Raw genomic sequence first — 25714 nt, forward strand, 5'->3', positions numbered from 1 at the left:
AATTACAATTAGTATTCGGAAATTTGGCATAACTTTATGTAGTAATTCCCCATAATATATACAATTGTTTGGATATTGTCTAGTGTCCAGTTTATTATAAATAATCTTTTATTTCACGAGTTGAATTGAAAATGAGTGAACCCAACTCGGTTCACTTTATGGTGATCAAGAAATTTTGCAATATGGTTCAACCCACCACGGGTTGGTGAGTTAAGTGGGTTGGCTCACCAACCCACATAAAAAAATTATTTATGTATTTATTTTTAAGTATTCAAATATTTAAATAATTTTTTAAACAATCCATGAGATGACAATCACAATAAAATCAAGAATCAATGTTTTCATCATGCTCACCACCAATATATGATGAATTATTTTCAAGAAAATGTCCATATAGTCCAAGAAAATATGACTAATATTACACATTTTCTATCATGTTATTCAATAAAATATTTAAACTATTCAAATATTATTGAGCAACCTGTTTAACCCGTAAGTTAAGTAAGTTGGGTTGAGTTCAACATACTTTTAAAAAAGTTAAATTTTTCTCGATCCAACTCAGCTCAAACCTGTGGTGAGCCGGATTGACTCACGAGTTAAAACCTATTTTGACATCTCTAGTTTGTACAGGTTAAAAGTTGTTTTTATTATCATAAATAATTACAAAAAATGTCATATTATTATTTAAATGGTTATACAAAGTTAATAAAAACTAACATATATCATCATTTCTCCAATCCAAACACATCCTAAATGTTTGGAGTATATTAAGAGAAAAGGAAAAATGCAATCTAACTACTTAGACTACCTTTAATTTAACCAATAGTTTTACTAATTCCAACTTATAAAATCTAAATGCATAAATGAAGAAGAAAATTTATTATTTTAGTTAAAATTTTCAATTTTAATCAAAACATACATTTAAATCAAGAATTATCTGAAATAAGATGGGTGTGGAGTCCAGGAAAAAAAAACAGAACAAAGAATTCTACTTGATCCATGTCACTGTTTGAGCTTCACATCAAGCCATGGAAAAATAAGAATGTAACAGAAGCATACAGACTCCATTACTCCCAACAAAGTTTAACTGCAAAATATGGTCTTCAGACATCATTCAAGGAAGCAATTCATACTTGCATGAGCCATGACCTGCCATTGGGCAAACACAAGATATATCACTATTGAGGTTTAATTAATGTTTCAGTGATTGTTAATGTTCAAGGATAAAACAATGAAACAAGTGCAAAACTAAGCAATTTGACATTATATCTAAAGAGAAGTTGTGTTATGAGAGATTATTTAGAGATGTTACTTGGGTCAAGATCAGTGGTGATTGCAGCAGAATTGAAATAGCAAGAACCTCCTTTGTGCTTGAACCTCTGATAGTAACTGTTGAAGACATAGGAGGCATGGTTCTTCAAGGTATTTGGAAGGTAACAGGGTTGGTTCACTTTTATCTTGCTGCAATCTGCTCCACCATTTTCACAAGCCCAATCAATGGCCCTTTGTAACTCCTCATCTGGGGTCTGTTCATCTGCTATGCACCATTCCTCAAACTGTCCTGAGAATTTTTCCAATAACTCAGAATTTTAAAGAGTGAATTTTAAGTCTAACTCAACACTACAAAATCGACTTGTACGATGAGATTTGCATTTAGTTATACATCGTAGTAACACAAAATTGAATGAACTTAGGTGAAGTAAGGTAATGCTGATTTTACCATATGCTTGAAAAGATAGAGTCAAAAACAGCATAGCTATTGAAATTTTGAGCATTGGAGAATTCATTGTTTCTCAGCAGCTTCTCTTATCTATGTGCTTGAACAATGTTTCATTTCATGTAATGGCTGAAAAATATTCCTATTTGCTACTCTCTTTATAAAGTTTCATAGAGTTTATCTTTCTTGAATAACCGACACACCCAGGAATGGTCCTACTTCCATTCCTTGATTGTCAAGGTAACTCGAAACTTTTCTTTTCTTTAGAAAGTCTCAATCACTTTGATTTTGTCCTATGGAATTTTCCTTTTCTTTTATCCAGGTGTTAGACATGGACATTCCAAATATGGTATTTGAATCACTTAAAATACCCATAACTTGCTGAATAAAAGATTAGAAAATTGCAGATGCAACAGAAAGTAAATTGAGATAACCTTCAAAAAAATTATTCTGTGGCTTAGGATCAAAAAAATTATCTTATGCAATTGTAGTTTTGGTTAAGATAGCAAGAACAAAGAGTTCAGTAGGTCTATTCCATGCATATATTTTTTTTTCAATGAGGAATCTAGATGACCAATTTTCCAAGCAAGCTTATCAGATTCAGAACATAAAGCAGAAGTCATGATACCTAAAGGGATAGCAAATAAAGAAGTTATTTCTTTTCATTTGGTTATGCCTTCAAAGAGTGACCAAAAACAGGAGTTCTTACAAAATCACACCAAAAATTATTGACAAATGTTTGCTCCAATTATTGGATCAATGCCATGGAAATCAATGGGATAATACGAAATAATACTAATTAAATGTGAAGAAAGAATTGAGAATTTAAAACATGTCACGTTTTTCTAAATATTTTTTTAAATAATTACCTTTTAAAAGCCCAAAACTTTAACTTCTTCCTTTTTTTCAATAGAAAAAAATTTTGGAAAATGTCATTGATACCAGAATTTATAGTTTTTTTTTCCAGTGCAAATATAAGTTTTTCTTTTTTAATTGTGAGACGGGTAGTTGAATTATGATGTTAATGTTACTTATTTAAATTAAATTAGGTTATAAATAAAATAATCAAATTTAAAATAAATTAATCTTTTGTCATGGGTATTAAGGTTGTTTTAACGAAATATTTTTAGAACTCTCATTTTTTAACTTCAAAAGAATTTATTTTATAAAATTAAAGTATCATTTAACAAGAATTCATAATAGACCCAATTTTTAGTAATTAATACAGTTTGGTTATATTACCATTTTCTCCACCTAAATCTTTATTGTTCCATGTGAGAAAGGATTTTCTCAATTTATTCATACCTTTTTGGAACCTTTCATGCTTATCACGGCAAACCCATTTATGTTTCTCAGTGAATTCGTGAACTTCGTCAAAATTAAAAATTTTGATTAATTTTTTCGTCGTTTCTTTTCTCAACCATCTTTTTCTAAAGAAAAAAAATGTTTTTTTCATTACTTATTCTTTTTGCGGTTTGAATTTCTTCCAAATTTTCTGGACCAGATTCTGCATTTTTTGCAGCAAATTCTGGCACAGTCAATCCTAGCTCGATAGTACAAATAACCAGAAAAGACAATTTGGATTGGTTCAAATCTGTTGTTATAATCTCTGGTTGGTTTCATGAAAACCGTTTACTTATTCAGAGTGATGTGTTTCTGTCTGTATTTATTATACTTATTTAACCTGTTATATTTTTGTTCAAGTTCATAATAATCAGCGACTGATTTCCCCGTTTGGGCCATGCCTTGTCCATGATCATGTAGCCCTAGGGCAAAAAATTCCCAGTTTCCCACTTTCCAATATAACATCTTTTGCTATTATACTGATTCCCTGTTAAAAAGAATGCTACTGTTTACTAAGCAGATTCATAGCATGTTAATGGCTGATGCTACATTAAAATACACAAATAATCATAGACCAAATCAAAGAAACTATAACCAACCAAAGACTCAAAAAAATTCCAAAGACAGTTCACGTTATTTCAAACCTAATTGTTGAACCTACTAGCTACAATATTACTTATTAGACAAGTATATCTATATATATATGTTAATGTTACAGGTGAAGAGAGGTATCAACACCAGAGTCAGAGCCCGAATCCCAATCATAGAGGTTCTTACATGAAGGCTGAAGGGACTGTGTATGTGTAGAATCCATGGAGACTGGGTTCTCAATAGTGCTTTTGTTGTACTCTACCATGCACTGTGAAGATGGCCATAGAGAAAGTGACCCTGACGGGTTCATCAGTTCAGGGTGGAAAAACTGTCTCGTGGTGGGGTTGGAATTGAAGTGTTTAGGCTCTACAGTGAACATTTTCAGCAACTCTCTCTTCTTCCTCATTTCTTTCACTTTCTGCAACTGTCTGAATCTCTCTTGTAGCAGAACAATGGAGGAGCGAACTGCACTGGGTTCATGGATCTTCCTTCTCATTATGAGTTGCTACGTTAGTATCTTGTGGTTGTGGCTTCAGAAAGCAGATAGAAAGTGACAAGGAATGAATTGCTTTTGGTGTGCTATTTATAGAGGGAAGGCATGGTTAGGATTTTCTAGCACAATAAATTCTTAATGATTATAAAAGAAATGAGAATCGGCAACTGAGCTGAAAAATCCAAAAAGAAGATGTTGATTGACCAATATAACCGATTTCGTAACAAGTGAATGTGGCTATGTGGGGTATTGCATAAGCATATCTTTTTTCTTTTTTTTCTTACAAAGAGACAAGAGCATTGGTAAATCAGAAAATGACTCGCTGAATAGTCCAAGAGAAAGGTGAAAGTAGCATGTGGAAGAGAGTGTTTGGAAGAATAATAGGTCGATTGTGTTTTGAGGCTAGTGGAGTCTTTTTGGTATATCATATACTTTATTTCTTTCATTCTAATGCTCTAGTAACCTTTTTCTTTTGTTGGGAGAAGGAGAAGTTGAAGGATTGGGCAAAAGGGACAAAAGCTAAAAGCTAGAAGGGAGGAATGATCTTTGATATTTGATCTTTTCTGTTCATCAGATCATGCTTTGATCAAACAATTGTGTATGAAAAGGACAAACATACCAACATTCTTCTCTCTCCATCTCTATGCAACTTCTTTGTCTTCTAGTGTTTGGATGCGAATGGCATGCACAAATGAAAGCTGCAGATACCACTAATGGTAGGATTTGTGATTCTTTTATGCAGCATAACCCTCTGTCGTTTCATCTTAGTTCTTGAAGTTTGAAACATGTGTTGGCTAATTGAGATTATATTAGACTCAAATATATCCTATAATGATAACCATGAGTAGTTTTGGAGAAAGGAATCACGCCAAATTAGCAACAAACAAGGATAAAAGATAGTATGAGTCAATGTAGGTTCTGTCTATAATGATAACCATGAGTAGTGGTAAGTTTCTTGCTATAACTAGTGCAACGCAGTGGCCCCTGGTGAATAAAGTAAAAGGTACTTGAATTTGAGTTTGAATAGTGGGAATGTAACAGCTTCAGTTGAGATTAAATGACTTCAAGTTTGTCAGAAAGAAAAATGTGACGTTTTTGACTAAAGCATGCTACAGTTGCAGTCAAGCAACCAGCTTTTTAGAGTTTCCACATGTCATGGTGTCAATCATTTGATTTGAGCACATTGTTGGTGAGAGTATGATTGGAATGTGTCTATTCATAAGCTCTGTTCACTGTTCTGAATTCAAAGATTATTTGTATAGTCAGGTATGTGCATATGTGACTACTCTGAAATCATAACTTTAACAAGTGTTGTTATTCTCTGCTACTCTCTTTTCTTATTTAACATCAATTTTTGCCTATCAAACTTGCTTTTTGTGAACATTATAACTTTAACCCTCATCTAATTTCACACAAGTTAACGCGTAAAGTTAAAATTTGTATTCAATTATATATCATAAAATTATCTGGTTGAAATAAAATTTTTAACACATTCTCCTCATGTAAAATATATCATCTTAAAATCTTAAATATAAAATTAAATATTAACAGGTAATTTAATAATAGATAATACGATAGGTCCAACATGCATCAAATCTTCTTATAATATGTGATAGGTCCACCAAATAATCTTCCTAATGTTGATTTCGTTTGAGGGAAAGTGGCAAAGCAAAGATTGATTGTGAAGGTTTTTTTGTGTTAGTTTGATAGGTTTTAAGAGAAAGGCGCATGGGTGATTTGCGGGATGCAGGACAATTGTAATCTCGGCACTTTTTGGCTGATTTGAGTGGATTCAGTTGCTGCATGACAATTTTACCCTCTCTTCTCTTTCACGTGTATTGCATGGCTTGAGAGATTCAATCCCATTTGTTGAGGGATTTGATCTTGGATTAGATCTCGGATAAGGGATTTGATCCCCATATGCATGGAATGGATCTCTTGGATAGCTTGGTTCTGAAAACTGTTTTATTTTTTTCAATTTTAGTGGTTAGAAACAATTATAAAAATAAATTTACTCATACAAATATCAATTTAAATTACTTATTAAATTAAGGGCAAAATGGTAATCTCACAAATAATTATATTAAAACATATTTTTAATTAATCACATCAATCAATTCTCTTACAAACTTTTACAAAAATTACTTTTAAATTTACTCATAATCACTTCTAAATTTCTTAAAAAAAAACAACATATAATTGACTCTTAAATTCATCCACTCATTCTCTGTCAAATACTCTCCCTCAAGTGAACGGAGTGTAAAACAACTTCTAACTTATAGTTTTGATATCATGTTAAGGGGTGAACTTTTAAACTAACTCAATATCACAAAATCAACTTATAAAATAAGACTTGTACCCACTTATATTTTATAAAATCATTATATTTATGTATGAGATCTCCAATAAATACTCGGAGTGCAGTCTAATGAGACACATTTTGCACTTATTAGACTAAAACAAATAAACTCAATTTAGATTGTGTTAAAAAAAAATCCAACTCACTTAGAACCTAATCCACTAGATTAAAAGGGATGTGGGATGGGTTAGACCGGTGACCGTCCACTGTAACAAAAAGAAGTTATTACGTTACTCCTCCCTAACCTTGTGGACTTGTAATTCATTGAGGAAATAACTAAGAAATTAAATCAAATTAAATCAATTTGTTTTAGATTTATCAGTTTAAGAATTTAATCATGTTGATGTATAAAGATAACGAGGATATTATGAAAATGTTTCATATTTAGAATTGTGATTAGGATATTTGTTTAAATAGTTATGGAATACCTATTTTTGAATATATATATATATATATATATATATATATATATATATATATATATATATATATATATATATATATATATATATATATATATATATATATATCGTTTTATTTTTTACTTTTAAGCATGTGGAATTATTTAATGTATATAATTTAAATATTTGTTAAATACTTATGGATGTTCTAATCTTATTAAAATATTTTTTGTTTTTAGATATTTGTTATTAAAATTGCCATACTATAGATTTTTTTTTTTGAATAACGGACGTTCTCATTGTTTATTTAAACAAAGAAACATGTTTTTGGTAAATGTTTTTTTTTTTATATTTTAGGTGGATTAATATATTAAACTTATCTTATAAAGTTGTAGACTAGACTTAACTTTTAAAACTTATACAAAGGTTAATCATATTGGATTATGGCAAAGTATATTTCCCACAAATAATGTAGGAATGTAACATCTTATAAAATGTTAGTAGATGAATAAAGTTTGCTAAATTTGGGTTTATATTTCTCATAGTTTTACTTTATGGTTTTACTAATTCACTGCGGAATTAAAACGAACACTCTCTCCCAATTCAACTAGATTCCGCAAACTAATGTGGGGAATTCTTTCTGCACTCCCATACTTTTTAAAATTTCATGTATAATCTTGTTGAAACTAATAGAAAAGGAGGGTGTAAAAAGAATTGTGTTTTAATTATAATTTATGTTTGTGTAAACCTTGAATATTTCATATTATACAGTTTGAATTCAAAGATATTAATTTTAGAAATTTAGATTTGCCTTTCAAATTATATAATATATAATGCAAATTTACAACTTACATTTTAAATTACATAATCCGTTATGTAAATTTGAAAAATAATAAAAAATTAAAATTATATTTTAAATTGTACAGAGCAATTTTCATTTTGGAGATGGTGCAGGTGGAAAGGGATGAACGGAAGGGAATAAATGATCAAATGGTAATTTCAGGAAGCCTGTGGTGGTTAATTAAGAAAACATGGGGTGCATAAAGTAATCGCCATTCATGTTTAAGAAATTGTTGGTAACGACTCGGCCCAAATTTCAAATAAATTATGATGTTTATATTTATTGTCCCAAAAATGTATTTTTAAACTTAATCTAATTTTAATTTTTAAATCAAATTATTAAATACATAGAAATTATAATTGTACCAAATCCATCTTTTATTAGAAAAAGAAAAACGGTTGGTAATTAATTTCTCTATTTGCACATAATGACTGAATTTGAATTTTTTGTCAACTTTTTTATTGTTTCTCTAGTGTTTTTTTTAATACATTAATTATCACTAATTTTAATATTATAAAATATATTAAAAAGATCTTTAAAGTATTAACACAGTGTATTTTTTATGTTTAACAGATAATAATATCAATAAAAAATTTGAACTCCATAATTACTGATATTTTTTTCATTACGTACAACTTTTTACCTTGGTGGAACTGTCTTCACTCTATCTAACAATGGCATTGGAAAACCATTTTCTTTTGCTGCAGATGAGCTTTTTGTTATTTTTGTTAAACTAACATCGGTTATGCTGAGTGGTTTGCTTATAAACCAATTCTCTTTATTTTTATTGGAAATTTTAAATTTAAGTTTATAACTAAATATAAATTAAAAATTGAAAATACTGTAAAAGGAATCGGTGAATGATCAAAAAGCAGAAGAGAACCACATTCATTTGCTTTAATATTTATGTGAGTATTTTTTATTATACTTTTTCTACATTCATGTCAACTTGCAAAGGACTTAAGTTGAGGGATAAATAAAAATAACAACAACGATTCGGAAAATGTTCCTCCTTCATTCTGAGCCGTTACCGTAACTTCTGCTTTTCCTTTTTGTCTCTCAGAAGATAAAGAGTCGGTGAGTGAGGTGTATTGTTGCTCCTGTGCTAAACTAACTCCATTTTAAGTGCGTCCGATTCAGCTACACACACAACACTGTTTCTAGGAACACATTTCCCAATTTTACTATATCTTTTTCAACAGGAATTTAATTTATAAAAGCATTATTTTCTGTGTATTATTTACGACATGCTGTATTAAAAGAGAAACAAGATTTTCATTAATAGAAAAACTCTTCTGCAACTCTCTTTAATCATTCTCCATGAATAAATATAAGTAAAATCATAAAAAAAAAATAGAACTGTCAAAATAGGTTAGAACTCTAAATCAACCCAGTCTATTATGCGTTCGAGTCGGATTGTACTAAAATTTTTTTACAAATTTTAATACGAGTTAATTTTTGATCTGGTCTACCTAAAATTCGGCTCATTTGGGTTAACCTGTAGTAAGTCGGGTTGGTGAACAAACTTGCAAATAAAAGGTGACACAAGTATTTTTTTATTATTATGTTAAGTTATGGATTTGGGTCGGGTTAAGTTGTTTTTTTAGCCAATACATTGGTATTTTTGTGATGTTGGGTTGTAGTTGGAGTTTAACCTCCTTTTGAATTGCATTTGGATTTTATTGAAGTTTATTTAGATTTTAGTCAGAATTATAATTTAATTTTGTTGAAATTAAAGAAAAAAAATATTTTTTTAATTAAGTGAGTCAATGGTTAACTGGTTTAACCTATCAACTCGTGCTAAGTCAGATCAGGTTCGAATTTTTATAACTCATTAATAAATGAGTCAGATTAAATTGATTTACTAAATGATCTGTCTATGATCGATCAAACTGGGACTATTATTTTGACAACTCTGAAAAAATGTTATAAAGAATAAATATTGAAAGAGTGATGGTGTAAAGAATAAAGATCGCATCATGAAAGTGTTTAACGAAGGTAAAAAGAAAAAAGTGTGGTTTAAAAAGATAAAAAAAGAATAAGTAGAACTTTTGATGAGGATAGAATGTGTGTGATTGAACGAAGGAAAGATGAAAGGCGGTGGTGTCGGAGATTGGATGTTATGCCATTCATCTATTCTCCTCAATACATTACTTCCTTAATTTTTAATAATATTTATTGATTTCTAATAAAACTAAGAATGGGCGAAAATGGTATTTTATATTTTATATTTTATATAAAAGAAAAGAAAATGGTTCCTTGGTTTTGGTCTGCCCCACGTGACGTCCTAGTGGAGGGTGACGTTGTTTCACCTTTTCTTTTCTTGACGCGTCTTATTATTTTATTATTTTTTTCAACTTGGGTTGCTGAATAGATAAGATAAGAGATTACGTCACGTCCAATAAAATCTCATTCTTCTTCACTCTACCCCTAATCCCCCAATTTAGGGTTTACACTTTTCTTTACAATTCCAATTTCGTTCATCTTATTTAGAATTTAGGTTTACAATTCTATAAACCAATCTCGTTACACTGTGTTCTTCGTTGTTCCACTTTCAAGTGTCGGTGTTAGTCTAATGGGATTGAACCAAAAAAATTACTTCATACATTTAAGTTAGCAAAATGTTATAATTCAAAACTCAGCCAAAATAATTGTACATTTCAAGAATAAGAAAATTAGTTTTATTTAATTTTGTTAGCTACCAATGCGATTTAGTTTAATTTATTTAGACTAAACTAATTATTTACTCTGTATATTATTAAAAGTTGGAGATGGGTATGGTGATTAAATAAAAGGAAAAAGAGGTTGACAGAAACTAGATGTTTCTTGGAAGCATGAAAGAAGGAAGGCACCAAGATTCCTTTTCTTCGCATGTCGTTTTCACGAACGTCTTCTATTGTTACGTTACAATATTCTCGTTAACTTTACTACATGCACTCACATAATTTTTCACCTCCGCTCTCATGAAAAAAATAAAATAAAAATGTATTATTTACAAAAAAGAAATATAAATATACATGTATAATATACTAATAAGTTTTTTAAAAATGAAAAAAAAAATTATGAATCTTTTTTCTTATACGAATTTTAATTTTTTTATCTTAACCTTATTTGTAACTTATATTCACTTTAATTTTTATTAATTTTTTTCTTTAATGATAAGTCTCGTCTACATTAGTACATTTCATCTCAATCATAAAAATTCTCAATCACGAGTATATTAATGATGACTTTCTTATACTTTGATTTTATTACAACAACAAAACATATTTATCTGAAATTTGTGTCAGAAAAACTTTTACTACAAGAAATCATCATATCTAGTTAGGATTTTTTACTCATATTATATTTGTCTTAACTGATTATCAAGACAGACGAATCATCAACTCTAATATCACTAAGGTCCTGTTCTTTGGAGTGAATCTACTGTTCAAAAGGATTGAAGAAGAAGGCCTAGAGGATGATCACATTTTTCTTTTTGGAGTGATGCAAAGGAATGACAGAGATGAAATAGAGGGATTGCTAAAAAATTTCATCCCACTACTGTTGAAGAAATTACAAGGTATTGGATATGCAATTACTACTTTATCCTCGTTATATTTATTGTTAATAAATTTTCCAATAAAAATTTGTTTTTAATTATTTGTTAATAGTAAAAAAATGATTTAAATTTATTCTAATCTTTCAATTTTGATATGTTTTTTTTTACGTGTCGTCTGAAAATATTATTTAGTTTAAATTTTTTAGATAACTTAATTTATAAATATTTACCAATTTTTATTTTTCTAACAAATAAATATATGTAATTTTAGTTTTATTTATTAATAAAAATAAATAAATAATTTATTATTAATAAACATCTAAAGATCTAATAGTTAAAAAAATATAAACAATATATAATTCTATAAAATTTGAAGAAAAGAAAACAAATTTATTAAAAATTGTTACCTATATTATTAACAAACATAATCAAATTAAAAAATATGTTCATATCAAATAAACAAAATTTATTTGAAAGACTTAGAAACAATATATATATATATATATATATATATATATATATATATATATATATATATATATATATATATATATATAACACGTAAATAAATTATTTTTTATGTAAACATTAAATTGATAAAGTCAAATTTAATTTTATATCAAATAAATTTTATTATTCATTTGTTTATAAATATTTTTTATTATTTCACACAATCAATAAAAATTAAATAAATTATTCTAAATGATTTATATATCATTTTATATCACTTTTAACATTTGGGATATTTTGGTAATCTCATTTTTTTATCTATTGTTTTTTTAATATGTCATATTACTCGATTCAATCACAAACTTTCACGAATTTTACTGTCTAATTTACTTTAAAATCACCTTCTAATCCCTTAAAAAATAACAACATCAACTTCACTCTCTAATCCTTCCCATATCTTTCTCTTCCTCTCCTTCTAATCATTCCTTTCAAACGAACACAACCTAAGTGATCTTTCGAAGAAAAGTTCACAAGAAAGACATAATATTAATGAAACATAAGTCCAACCAACATAAAAAATTGACACCATCTTCAACTCAATTTTATAATTTATATTATCTATTAAAATCAATAAGTTATAGAGTAAATCGAGATGAAAAATATATATGTACCGCATTTTTGTTTTCTGTCCAACACTTGATTAACGCCTTTTTTTTATATATTTGTATCAATCTTTTTAAAACTATTTTATGTTTTTGAATAAAATTGAGTGTCTATATATTTTATTTTGTTTATACTTTTTTATCAATTTTATTAATGTAGTGTAGAAAATTGAGTGTCTATATATTATCATTCAGATCAAGAGTTCGTTTTTTTTTTCTTTTCATTTACAATACAAGGTTTTGTTTTATTTCTTTACTTTTATCTTTCAATTTTTTAGTATATATATATATATATATATATATATTAAAATCTATAGATAATATATTTATTTTATCTGGGTTTAGAATTATCTAATTACATTTTGACATTACGTTTAAAGATATTTCAATCAATCAATACTATAATGAAAATATTACATCTACTTAAATATATGTTATTTTAACTTTTGCTTTGTATTTGTCTCAAAGCATTTTAAGATATAATAGATTAAATAAAGTAGCCCTTTAGACGTCTTAATGTAGAGTGGTTTAATATACTATTTATCATACATAAAAGTAGATATTTTATTATTAGTGGTTTAATATACTATATGTATAAGTTTTGAGAAGTTGAGATTTACGTTTTCACAATTGACATGAATGAAAGCATATACGGGAGAAGATCATGTGTATCAATGATAAATGGTCATAAAAGGTGGTTTGGGATTATATTTTTGGTGACAAACATAATTGGATGACACTCAAATTGTGAGTCTGAAAAGCAAAATTGTATTTTTATTAGACACTCAAAATTTGTGATTTCATGTGTAAGAATTCATGAGTGTAAAATAAATAAATTAACTGATCGTTATTTCCATGCTTATACTAAGTCTTAATATTTTTTTCATCATTGATAAAATTTTATTAATATAGCATATCAAATTTTATAATTTTGCATAAACATTATTCATTTTTTTTGAGTAAAATGAATTTTAAAAGAAAGTTGCAATTGATTTCTTAAAAAATTTACAATATTTCACTCGTTTTTATGCATCTTAACAACTTCAATTTGAACTCTTTCTTTTCATCCCTTTATTGTATTTTCACTGTGATCTATCGAAAGAAAGCCAAAAACATTTGTTTTAAGGGTGTGTTTTTATGTGAGTGATGATTTGAGGAAAGGGAAATCATTAATTTGGATTGATTAGAAGGTGATATTTATATTGTTCCTTTTTTATGAATTTGGGAGTGATAGTGGAATGGATTTGAGAGTAATTTTTGTGCAAATTTGTGAAGAATTTGATTGATGTGACTAAAAAAATTAAATTTAATAGATGAAAAAATTAAATTATCAAACTACTATTGGTGTTAAATATAGTATGAAGTGATAATTAGATAAGTTGTAATTAATTTTAAAATTTTTTGTACATAAGTTTAAATATTATAGATAAATATTAATTGAAAAAAAATATTTTAATGTATTTGAACCAAAAAATAAAATATTTTAATTTTTTCATTACAGAAAAAAAATTAATAATTTTTAATTACAAGTAACTTGGATCCGAATAATGAAACATTTGTAACCAGATATATGTGGAAAGCTAGAATCGGATATAACTGTATTGTATCCTATTATTCTTCATATTTCATGTATGGAAAGTATGCAAATGAAAAATCAAACACACCAAGAAACACAAGTAGAGTGAAATTAGAATGAATGAAACAAAGATAGAGTGGTAATTTGATACATTTATCTCGTAGATCTCTTCAAAACAGCGAGATGAAAAATATGTTTTAATCTCGCAATACATCACCTTCGGTCGCTTGTTTTCACCACAAACGAACAACCTTTTCTATACAGAATTTTCACTCTCAATTATTCTGCTACAAAAAATCTATGCATCAGAATACCTAAGACAAGTTAATAAGATAAAATCATTCTTCCGTATTTGTTTTAACCGTTTTGTTGTACAAATAAAAAATAGTTAGTAATTGAGAATTCCCTTCCGTCTGAATGATGTATTGGTTGAGATCATCCTTGACGTGGTGATGAACGAGTTGATAATATTTTATGATTAGTGAGAGAGCACATGGGAAGAGAGAGAGAGAGAGAGAGAGTGTGTGTGATTGTGGTGAAGAAGATTGTTTATGTTATTATTTCAAAATAATTTAGCTGACTTTCCTAGTTCCTTCCTTAACCTTGTTCAACCCAACCGAGTGATATTACATAGGGATTCTTCAAACATGTGTTTTTCACTACTTCCTCGTAAATACCACTGTTTCATACCCACCATTTCTTTTAACTCCACTCAATATTTCTATATTATAAAAATCTTAACTAAGCCACACCACAACTAGTTCATTCTTTTTTCTCTGCTTTCTCTCTCCTCTCTCTCTCTCTCTCTGATTCAACCGTCACACAGGTATGCTTTCCAAGGACACTTCCTAGGTTTCAGCTACATCTGTTCATGCCTTCTGGACATTGCTTCATGCTTGTCTCATCTCATGGATCATTTTTTCTTTCAATATTTTCTAACATAGGATTCCCCGTTTGTCAACCATTCAATTTCCTGGGCTTTCAGGAACTGCTTCCACCTTTGTTTTATCTGCTAAAAAAAATTCATTCTTTTTATTAAGGTTAAGTCTATTTTCTGTTATAAGAATTGAGTTGAACTTCAAGCCTTTCACTTTCTGAACATGTCGACGATTTCCGAGTTTGGCAGTCGAAGCTAATGAATTTCTTGGCATGTATGATTGAATCTTGTTTTTTTTTTTTGTTCTTTCTTTCGTTGTTGTTTGAAAAAAATGTTTTCTACAATTTGTGGGTGTGTTTCGTCAATTCTAAAATACGCGTCACTGCTAGCGTATCTGATCAAAAGTTCTTTTCCTCGGAAACACGTCACCAGTAATATAGATTTTTCTTTTCTTTTTTTTTTCTGTGCTTTTTGGTTAGCTTATTAACATAAGGAATTTCTCTTCGGTTTTCTATTATTTAATGATGTCTCAGTTGGGAAACTTAATTGGTTACTAGTGTATGATAACTTAAAGCGTGTTTGAAATAATGAATAAATGTTGGGTGGTTTGTTTAGGATCCTTAACTGATATAATTCAGATTCTGAAAATTAATCCAACCCATAACTTTGAAGAAATCCTACTTCCACAAGAGTGAGTTTGCATTCTCTGGAAGCTTGAATATACTTTTCTTCAGCACCACCTCACGGTTTAGATCTTGATCTGTTAAACTGTTTTAAGATATTCTTGTTTGGTTTATCCACCGTTAAGTGTTCCTGATAATTTTATCTTCCCTTTGCAGACTGTGTTACCTCAAAACAACTCCGAACAGTTTCTGGCAAACAATCGAGTAATCTGCGAAATTTAACTGCTAAGCTCTGTGTCTCTGAATGACCATCGAGTGACCCAGTGTGGTTGGGAGGAACCTTTGCAATCAAAGAGATTGAGTACTTGTTATTCTCGGCGTGGTTTCAAGTTCTTTCTAGATGCAAACGTCTCAGAAGCACCCAGGTTCGGGTGGTGTACACTTCTATCACCACCAGCCGGTGAAAGGCATTTACCAAGTGTTGCAGAGCGATAGCAGCAGCCAGGGAACAAGCGTTTCTTTTGAAAGCTGCAAGGAGCAATACTTCACTCTGGAATCATGCCCCGCACCCACCACAGGTTTCATGGAGTGTGATGATTCTCCTTCCTATGCCAGTGTATCATCTAAAAGTAGTCCATTTTCACCACAAGGTTCTCATTCATGCGGTTCAGATCACCACCAATCCTCTGACAACACCTACGGATCGCCGATAAGCGGTTTGTCCAGCGTTGACGATGGGCATGAACTGAAGCACAAACTTAGAGAACTGGAGATTTCATTGTTGGGGCCCGACGAATCCGACATCGAAGACAGTTTTGGCTGCTGCGTCAGGGGTAGCAGTAGCAGACTCGACGGAGCATCTAAACAAAACTGGGAGCAGATTGCTGAAAATATTCCACGATTCGACCTGAAAGGAGTTCTCAGGGTATGTGCACAGGCGGTGTCTGACGATGATGTTGGAACAGCAAGAGGGTGGATGGATAACGTATTGGGGAAAATGGTATCAGTCTCTGGAGATCCGATTCAGAGATTGGGTGCTTACTTGCTGGAGGGGCTTAGAGCGAGGTTGGAATCATCAGGGAATCTCATCTACAAATCCTTGAAGTGCGAACAACCAACAAGCAAAGAATTGATGAGTTACATGCACATTTTGTACCAGATTTGCCCATACTGGAGGTTTGCATACATATCTGCAAATGCTGTCATTACAGAAGCCATGGCTAACGAGTCCAGGATTCATATAATAGATTTCCAAGTAGCGCAGGGCACACAGTGGTATTTACTCATCCAGGCTCTTGCACAAAGACCTGGGGGACCCCCTTCCCTTCGCGTGACCGGTGTTGATGATTCGCAGTCGTTTCATGCTCGAGGTGGAGGGCTTGAGATTGTAGGAGAAAGGTTGTCAGAATTTGCGAGGTCTTGTGGAGTTCCGTTTGAATTTCACAGTGCTGCTATGTCTGGGTGTGAGGTTGTGCGAGGGAGTGTTGAAATTCGACCCGGGGAAGCCCTGGCTGTAAATTTTCCTTTCGTTTTGCACCACATGGCAGATGAGAGTGTGAGCACCGAGAATCACAGAGACAGATTGTTGAGGTTGGTGAAGAGCTTGTCTCCCAAGGTTGTCACCCTTGTCGAGCAAGAATCCAACACCAACACATCTCCTTTCTTTTACAGGTTTGTTGAGACGCTGGATTACTACACTGCCATGTTTGAATCCATAGATGTGGCTTGCCCCAGAGACGATCAGAAGCGCATCAGCGCAGAGCAGCATTGTTTGGCGCGAGACATCGTCAACATGATAGCTTGTGAAGGGTCTGAGAGAGTGGAAAGGCATGAACTTTTGGGAAAGTGGAGGTCAAGACTTTCCATGGCAGGATTTAAACAGTGCCAATTGAGCTCTTCTGTCATGGTTGCTACCCAGAATCTCCTAAACGAATTCAGTCAAAATTATAGGCTTGAACATAAAGATGATGCCCTTTATCTTGGTTGGATGAACAGACACATGGCTACCTCTTCTGCTTGGAGATGAAACTGAGTGATTAGCACCTTTCCCTCCTTTTTGACCTTTAACTGAGTGTAATTTATCATATAGTTTCTCCTCAGGAAAATGTGATTTACCTCTGTTCTATGTACTGCATTCTGCAGAATCAGAATCAGAATCTCAAAGCACGTTGTAAATGCCAATACTGAAATGAAAGAACCAAAAAAATGTCTGCTATGACTTTAGTGTAGTTTTCCTTGCCTCTTCCGCGGGTTTTAGTGTTATTTAACTAATGTCAAATGAACTATCTTGTAATAAGTTGCAGCTCAAGGTTTTGCTCCATAATTTTTGAGACATAATTGTTACATAATCCTTCGCATGCATAAATTTACTTCTTAAGTTTATTTGCTTTGTAGAAATGACATTTTCCTGAATCTCTCAACAATGTTGTTTAAATTTTGTATACATTCGAATGTTGATTCAAGTGGTGACTGAGTTTGATCTCGAGAGATAGTTAATTAATGTATAATTTGACCCACAGAAAAAAGTTCATTAGTTAGTTTTTGTTTTTATGATAATGGATTATTGCTACATTCAATGCAGTTCTTTTTAAAGGAGTGGTACAGCTGATTTATTAGTTTTTAATATAATTCATCGTAGGTTGACCTTGTATTAATCAAGTGCACTGAATATTCTATGCTTGTAATTTAAAACAAATAACGTTTCTATTATCTTTTTTTGTATACAAAATATTTAATAATGTAATTAAAGAGATAGAAACAAAATCAGCTGTGTGGTCAACTCTTAAAATTCAGAATTTTAAATCACTTAACTCATGGAGTTAAATAATAAAAGTGATTAATTTTTAAAGATTAAGTTATTTATGTTTACTAAACACAAATATAGTTCTATTTGAAACTGGGTTTTGAGCAAATGTTCTAATAATTTTAAAATTTTTTATGCTCGAATAATATATAGCTTCTTATAAATTTTTACAAAAGGAAAAATATATAGAATGTAAAACAAACGAAAAAAAAAATAAGTAAAAAACGAAAAAACTTTTAAGAGTTAGCAATATTCAAATTTATACTTGTTTCCAAATCTAGCAAAGCATAAGCTTCCTTCATTTGCCAATTTCCTTTCTACTTTAAACTTTCTTTTTTTCTATGATTTCCTTCCTTAAACAATCTCTTTCAATTGTTGTTTTTTTCTCCAATCAATTTGATACGTTTTTAGAATACTAGCACTTAATCTCCCACTTTGAAATTGGTTAAAAAAAACTTCAATTAACATGAACTGAAAATAAACCAAATTTTTAAGATTATAAAACATAAACCTCAACCTGAACAACAATTTCTCACTATTACTCAAACTCATACCTTTTTAACCAAACTTGAGTGGAGAAAAGAAAATAAAGAGGAATGATAAAATAAATTTAAAATAGGATACTTTTTAATTTAAAGATGAAATTCGAAATTTTCTCATCCAGTTACTTTTATATAACAATAAATTACTCTCCTAAAAACTTTTTACTAAAACGTTATACCCTTTTCTTACTTAATTTGAAACCACATTATTTCTTCGATATTATCTGCTTTTAAATTAAAAAAAAACATCACAATTTTATATTTAAAATCACCCTAACACAATTGGTTTAGTCGACAGTGGTATTTATTTTTTAAAATTTATATTAAAAATAGTGTCGATCTAACTTATGTTGACTTTATAATTTAAAAAGTTATATACTAGTGATAGTGTCGGTCTAATTAATGTTTCTGATGATTTTATATAAAAAAAAAACAATATTGATTTGAATTATTCAAAAGAGCTTGCAAGGAATAAGATTAAAGAAAAGCAAAGAAAGAAAAGAAAAAGGTGTTAATGGTGATGGTGACTTGAAAATAATTCACCCGTGATTGAGCTTCTACGAAGGGTATACATGGAATACTCAGCTATCTCACTTATATCATTAGATAAAACTAATCTACTATATCAACATTCACAATATTTTGTAGTTTCATTTTGGCCATGCTATGTTATTACTTTTTATTAGTTTGTTAGCTTGTTCTATTTAGAATGAGCATGACCATTTTTTAATTAATATTTTTATTTATTTATTTTCTTTATTAATCCATGCAAGTTTTATACTTTTAATTCAAAAATTAATCTAGACTATTAACTGCATTTCTTATTTTTTAAAATTTCACGATATTTGTTATTTTAAATTCAAATATTAATTTCTTAGCATATATCTATCTCAACCTAGCTAAACTTGTTATTATTTAAACTTCATAAAATACTAGCTTCAGTTCACTCTATTTTTTTCTTTTATTTTAATTTGAAAATTAACTTCATAGTGTGAGTCCAATTTATTCTAATTCAACTTTTAATCTTTTTAAATTTATTAAATATTAGACTGAACTTATCATATTATTATTAGCGTAAACAACGCACTTTTATATATATATATATATATATATATATATATATATATATATATATATATTAAAAATACATAATATTATATTAATGAGTAATAATATTATAATGTTATTAAATTAATATATAAAATAAAATTATATTTATTAAAAATAAAATATATGAAGAATAAATAACAAAATTTGTATAAATAATAATTAATTTTTAAAAATTAAACAAATAATTATATTATAAAAGATAAAATTAGAATTATGGAATGTGGAGAGAAAATATAATTTTCTTTATATATAGTTATATATTATTATTATTATTATTATTATATATTATTTAAATCTTTTAACATGTTAGAATTTAAATCCTGTTTTAATTATTTTTTGTAAGATATAGATATATTCCATGTTAGAAAATTAACAAAAATATAATATTAAAATTATTTTCCAAAATCTGTGACCTAAATTTCAATAGTTTCTTTTAAATTTGATCACTTCGATTTCTTTTCTTTAATTTTGATTTGTTTCACCGATAATATTTACTTGTCATGTTCCGAACTTTACATATTAGTTTATTACATGGACTATATATCAAAATATTCTAACATTTATCAGAAACATTAATGTAAAAATATTGTTTCGCCCCCACATTCATTAAACCAAATATTATTCTTACTTAAAAAGGAAACAAATTACAAAAGCATTTATTGTAAAATATATTTTGCCAAAAGAAAAAATGTTCCTTACCTGCATGAGTAATTTATTTATTTATATTTTTTTTATTACAACACTTAATTTCTGTTCATATGTCCTCTTACATACATCTCATTGGCTCTTCCGTTGTCGAGAATCTGCAGTGACAGGTAAAATGTCTTCTTCCCCAATCTTTCGACCTATCCTTCATTCACAATGATTATACAAATGAAATTGTATATTATTAGTCCTTAATTCTGTCTTTTACTCATTTTTTTAAAGAGTACAATTTTATTATTTAAACCTACCCATTGATCTGCAGTTACTTGGCACCATGGATATTCTTAATCCCCATTAGTGTTAATCTAATTTTCTCAAAGGATGTGAGGAAAGTAAAAATTATTACAAGCTCAATATTTTTAGATCGTGGTATGTTCAGCATGTCATTGATTGCGATTCACTCTCCCAGATTCTTAGGGATAGGGATTCTCCGTAAATACCGTTCCTTACATTTTGATTTCTTATAAAACGGTGCATTTTATTTCTCTCATGATGAGGGATTAAGAAGATCTGAAAGTTATGATATTATCGAAGAGGAAAGAATTGGTTGATTAAATATTGAATTTGCAGAATGGAGAGAGAGGAAGAGAGGGAACGGCGTCGTTTGCGTGATCGACAGAGGAGGCAATCAATGACTAAAGAGCAGAGGGAACGACACCTTGCACGGCGGCGCAGAAACTACCAGCTCCGGAGGCAGAGAGCTGCAAATGCTCCATTACTGCTTCTTCCTCAACCCTCGGCCACCACTGCTTCTCACCTTCCATGTCTCACTCCTCCCTCCCCCTCACACCATACGTTACAAATTATTCAAGGTAATTTTTAGTTTTCTGTTTTAACTATTTTAGTTTCTGCTGTGCCAATTATGTCCCTTTAATACTGCAAATGTAATTGTATTCATAGATTAAAGTTATGCTTTAGTTCACGAAACAAAAGAATTGTATGATTAATTTTTTAAATACAAAAAGAAAAATTAAACAATTATATAAAGTATGAAAAAGGTGAAGATTAAATTCATAGATACTTAATATTTTAGAGATTTATTATTAAATAGATGTATTGTCTAATTATTAACCATTAACCATACAGATACTATGAACGATGGATTTTCAATTCAGTTGGAAGGTTCTTCCAATCGGTTGCGATTAAGCAATGTTAAAAGGTTTGCAAGAAAACTTGGAAATCCAAAGAGTGTTGTAGCACCATTAGATAGTCATCATCTTGCACCAGAATTTATCATCCCAGGTTCAAGTGATAATGGCGGTGAGCAAATTTTACACAAATGGATGTACAAAACAATAGTTGTATTTGTCTTTCTAAGTTCTTTATGTATTTTGGATGAAATTATAAGTACTTTATAATTGACTCTTGACACTTTCATCTGATTTCAGGTAACAGTGGTACGACAAAAATCTTGCGTTTGAATAATGTGAAGCGCTTTGCTCGGTCCTTAAATTTTTCTGCTGAAGAACACCCATTACAAAAATAAAGACAGTGGTGGGACACAGAGGAAGAAAGGTACTGTAACTAATAGTTAGTTTCTTGTTAGAATGAACGTAAGTTTCTGGTTTTTTTTAATGTATAATGCTATTCAGTTTAGACATTGTAGAACAAGATAGGACACACAATTATGTAATGAATCACTCATGCCTTTGTAATTGTACAATTTGTAGCAGACAAATATTACATTAATTCTGTTTACTATTTTCATGACAATTTTTTTATATTCACAAATTAAAATCATTTTTATTAGACATTCTTTGTTGGAAGAGTTACACTTCCAAATTCAAAACAGGAAATTTACATTACAACATGTTATATTGTTTATTCGTTTAATCATCATGTGATAGTTATACCTAATTTATGTCATTTTATGTTTTGAAAATTCTGTTTGAATTATGTGAAAACTTTATATTCGTAATGTATTTAATTTAATTTCAATCAAACATTTACATACAATTTGTATATATTTCGTACATAATTAAATTATTATAATGTATTAATATAAATATTACATCAAATAATAATCACAACCGTGAATCTGCAGCGGTTACAAGATCGGGAGTAACACCAATTTAGTACAAAATTTACCGATAAAAATACTGGTAGGTAAGTACAAATTTTACACTATTAATAAATTTATTACAAATGAAACTATTTTTTATAATTAAAATTTTAAAATCTATTGAAAATATATATTTTATTAATAAATAATAATTTTTTTGTCAATAAAATTTATTAATAAATATTATTTTATCATAGAACGTTTTTGTCGTCACTAAAATTTTGTTTATGATATAATATAATAGATATATATTAAGTGAGAAAACTAAGAGCAATAAAATTAAATAATAGTATATAAAACAGAATATAAACTTAAAACTATGAAGAATGTTAAATTTTGAATTCTTCTTTTCTTTTAAGTAAAATTTAATTTTTTTTAATAATTTTAAACTATTTCATTATTATACTTCTAAATTTTGTAGTTCTTTAAAAGTTTTATCAATATAACATATTTATCATTTATCATTTGAATTGATGGTGTTCCTCAACTAGTATATTTTAGTTTTTTTAATATCATTGAGAATCAAGTTTGAATGGTGTCTCATGTCAAATATAAATAATAAAGTTAAGCACCATATAAGAATAAAGAGAGATGAAGACTCATAAATATATTGTCTTAAGGTTTTTGTTTAAATTTTTTCTCAATTACATACGTCTGAGTTGAGCTTGTGTTTCATTAGTATGATATCTCTTTGATGATCCGTCATCAAAAGACCTATTAATGATAGAACCAATAGAACGATTTTTTGAAATTTAAGTGTAAGTATAAGTTTCAAATTGAGTAAAAATGAGAATGATGGTTAGTTTAGTTGATCGGCTCAAACGAATTCATGTATTGAAAATTTTTCTGATAGAGGGTCGAACAAACATGTTTTGTTAATATGAATGACAAAATAAGTAAGAGGAACTTGTGGTTAGCTTGAGAGAGATGTTAATGTGCTTTCTGGGAATCTAAGTGAGTGTAGGTCTCACAATGAGTAAAGATGAAAAAGTTGAATATCATATAAAAATGAAAATCTATAACACATCGTCTTAATGTTTTAGGTTAGAGGTAATGTTAATTGAAATTAAGTCTCATTGAGAATGTATCTCTGGTGATCTCTGTCTTCGAAAGACTATCAACATTATAAAAATATAAAGCAATTCTTTTGATTTTTTTTTCAAACATAGTCATAATAGCAAGAGTGATTTGTAGTATTTTGAGAATAAATGGAAAATTAACAAAAAAGTATAAATAAAATGTTATCAAATCATAAAAAAATTAATATGATTAATACATTTTAAAATGGTTAAATATGATTTTGGTCCCTCAAATTTAAGTGAAAATTGAAATTAGTTTCCATTCGAAACTGTAACCCAATTTAGTCCTTCATTTTAATCAAATATTGTTAAGTTTATTTGTTTTTAAACTAACAGTGAAGTGGAAATGAGTCAAGCTGTGTAAACAACAAAAATGCTATAATGATAAGTTTTTGAAACATCTCATTAAACTTATCAAAATTTGATTAAAATGTCTAAACCAACCCATTTCTAAGGTTGAAAAGACTAAATTGAAACAAAATTTTAAAGAAATGACTAATTTCAATTTAAACGATCCAAAAATATATTTAATCATCTTTAAAAAAATTGGTAAAAATTTAACAATATATAATATAAATGGATGACTTGAATTGAATGTTTAAAAAAGAAAATGTTGTAAAATAGATTTTATAACGGCATTTAATTTCAAAACTCGAAAGCAGGCGTGTATAGCGAGATTTGAAAAGAGAAAGAACCATCGATTTTGTTGCGATGCGTAGGGATGAGATAAAATTAAGGAAGTAATGTTGGCAAATTTTAGTTAGCAGTTTGAAGAGTGAAAGTAGAGAAGAGAGACAAGACGTTGTTATAGCTCACTCACTTTTCAGCCCTCACATTTAAGTATCCAACCAAACATCTCAACGACAAAACACAAACAACTTTTGCCAAAGAGGATCTCATTATCTACTCAGAGAAGAAGGCATAGCAGGAAACGTGATTCTGATTCACACCGACTAAGAAATTCACGGGAATACTCTCAAGTAAAGACAGGTACAAAATTTAACTTTTGACAAAACCCATTTAAATGACGTCACAATATTATAATAATCTAAGCCAAGAATTAAGATCAGAATAAAACTTATGTTTATTTATACTGTGTATATATATTAAAAGTAACAAATTAAAACAGAAATATGAAACTCATACAAATTTATTGTTAGGTGTAAAAAACTCGTATACATAATTAAAAAATTATATGACCTTAGAAAGAGTGTTTTCGGCTAAAATTGTCTAGCAAGTTCTAATCACAATAAAATATTACTTAAATGTCCGAGTTTAAAAGTATTTTACTTGAATCCATTATTCTTTAAGTAAAATTATTATTCCATCATGTATGAGTTAATCACCAAATATTGTTTATTTTGGAATAATTTTGTCATGATTTTTCTTTAGAAGATACATTAATAAGTTAATTTTAAGTTTAACTTAATTTTACAAATTAACTTTGTAGAATTTAGTTAAATTTAAAATCTACTACTTAACATGATATCAAAATTATGAGTTAAAATTTATCTTTACAAGATTTGTTGTTTGTTAAGTCAATTATTCATTAACGTCTAGTCGTACAAAATATATATATATATATATATATATATATATATATATATATATATATATATATATATAAATCGGGTGAAGGATTTGTCTTAGAGATTACGTATCGATCAGAAATGAAGCGAGTTTACAATATAAATTAGTACAAACTTCAACTTCTAAATTAATTTTATAAGATTGAATTATATTTAAAATTTAATAATTACACCTACCACAATAATTATCATTGCTTAGTAAATTTTTTAAAATTATAGTTTATATTTAAAATAATTTATACTTTTTTTTCCATCTATATTAAAACAAGAATAAGTCATTACTTTGCATAAGCGTATTTCTTTATTAGTTTTATAGATGAAAAAACAATTAATGAACTTACTATACTTT

General features: G+C 28.8%; 4 protein-coding genes across 6 annotated transcripts; 2 read left to right on the plus strand and 2 right to left on the minus strand.

Moving 5' to 3' along the window:
• Positions 1-856: 856 nt before the first annotated feature.
• LOC114179786 (PLASMODESMATA CALLOSE-BINDING PROTEIN 5-like) lies at positions 857-1852 on the minus strand. The gene is made up of 3 exons (XM_028066243.1): positions 1721-1852; positions 1313-1561; positions 857-1149 (listed from the first exon to the last, which is right to left on the minus strand). Exons 1-3 carry the CDS (start codon positions 1785-1787, stop codon positions 1115-1117), a joined length of 351 nt encoding a protein of 116 aa, XP_027922044.1. The 5' UTR covers positions 1788-1852; the 3' UTR covers positions 857-1114.
• A 1921-nt stretch (positions 1853-3773) lies between these two features.
• LOC114175579 lies at positions 3774-4148 on the minus strand. Its single transcript, XM_028060333.1, has one exon. The coding sequence runs from the start codon at positions 4146-4148 to the stop codon at positions 3774-3776; it is 375 nt and encodes a 124-aa protein (XP_027916134.1).
• A 10477-nt stretch (positions 4149-14625) lies between these two features.
• LOC114176855 (scarecrow-like protein 13) lies at positions 14626-17818 on the plus strand. 3 transcript variants are annotated; one of them, XM_028062033.1, is made up of 2 exons: positions 14626-14801; positions 15692-17805. In XM_028062033.1, exon 2 carries the CDS (start codon positions 15876-15878, stop codon positions 17499-17501), a length of 1626 nt encoding a protein of 541 aa, XP_027917834.1. In that variant the 5' UTR covers positions 14626-14801; positions 15692-15875; the 3' UTR covers positions 17502-17805. The 3 variants fall into 3 exon arrangements, with proteins under 3 accessions (XP_027917834.1, XP_027917836.1, XP_027917835.1); XM_028062035.1 differs by lacking the exon at positions 14626-14801 and adding an exon at positions 15024-15543 and having other exon boundaries at positions 15692-17818; XM_028062034.1 differs by lacking the exon at positions 14626-14801 and adding an exon at positions 15575-15598 and having other exon boundaries at positions 15692-17818.
• Positions 17819-20693: 2875 nt separating this feature from the next.
• LOC114179534 lies at positions 20694-22122 on the plus strand. Its single transcript, XM_028065905.1, has 4 exons — positions 20694-20745; positions 21206-21447; positions 21722-21895; positions 22024-22122. Exons 2-4 carry the CDS (start codon positions 21207-21209, stop codon positions 22119-22121), a joined length of 513 nt encoding a protein of 170 aa, XP_027921706.1. The 5' UTR covers positions 20694-20745; position 21206; the 3' UTR covers position 22122.
• Positions 22123-25714: the final 3592 nt, after the last annotated feature.

The sequence above is a fragment of the Vigna unguiculata genome, chromosome 3 (assembly GCF_004118075.2).
Source record: "Vigna unguiculata cultivar IT97K-499-35 chromosome 3, ASM411807v1, whole genome shotgun sequence".
Classification (NCBI taxonomy): domain Eukaryota; kingdom Viridiplantae; phylum Streptophyta; class Magnoliopsida; order Fabales; family Fabaceae; genus Vigna; species Vigna unguiculata.

What these genes read in the sequence shown, in the direction of transcription:
- LOC114176855 (XM_028062033.1), top strand. Translation starts at nt 15,876, where the DNA reads ATGCAAACGTCTCAGAAGCACCCAGGTTCGGGTGGTGTACACTTCTAT.
- LOC114175579 (XM_028060333.1), bottom strand. Translation starts at nt 4,148, where the DNA reads ATGAGAAGGAAGATCCATGAACCCAGTGCAGTTCGCTCCTCCATTGTT.
- LOC114179534 (XM_028065905.1), top strand. Translation starts at nt 21,207, where the DNA reads ATGGAGAGAGAGGAAGAGAGGGAACGGCGTCGTTTGCGTGATCGACAG. An exon ending in TACGTTACAAATTATTCAAG is followed by an intron (nt 21,448 to 21,721) that starts GTAATTTTTAGT and finishes TTAACCATACAG; the next exon opens with ATACTATGAACGATGGATTT. An exon ending in AGGTTCAAGTGATAATGGCG is followed by an intron (nt 21,896 to 22,023) that starts GTGAGCAAATTT and finishes ATCTGATTTCAG; the next exon opens with GTAACAGTGGTACGACAAAA.
- LOC114179786 (XM_028066243.1), bottom strand. Translation starts at nt 1,787, where the DNA reads ATGAATTCTCCAATGCTCAAAATTTCAATAGCTATGCTGTTTTTGACT. An exon ending in TCTATCTTTTCAAGCATATG is followed by an intron (nt 1,562 to 1,720) that starts GTAAAATCAGCA and finishes AAAAATTCTCAG; the next exon opens with GACAGTTTGAGGAATGGTGC. An exon ending in CACCACTGATCTTGACCCAA is followed by an intron (nt 1,150 to 1,312) that starts GTAACATCTCTA and finishes GCCCAATGGCAG; the next exon opens with GTCATGGCTCATGCAAGTAT.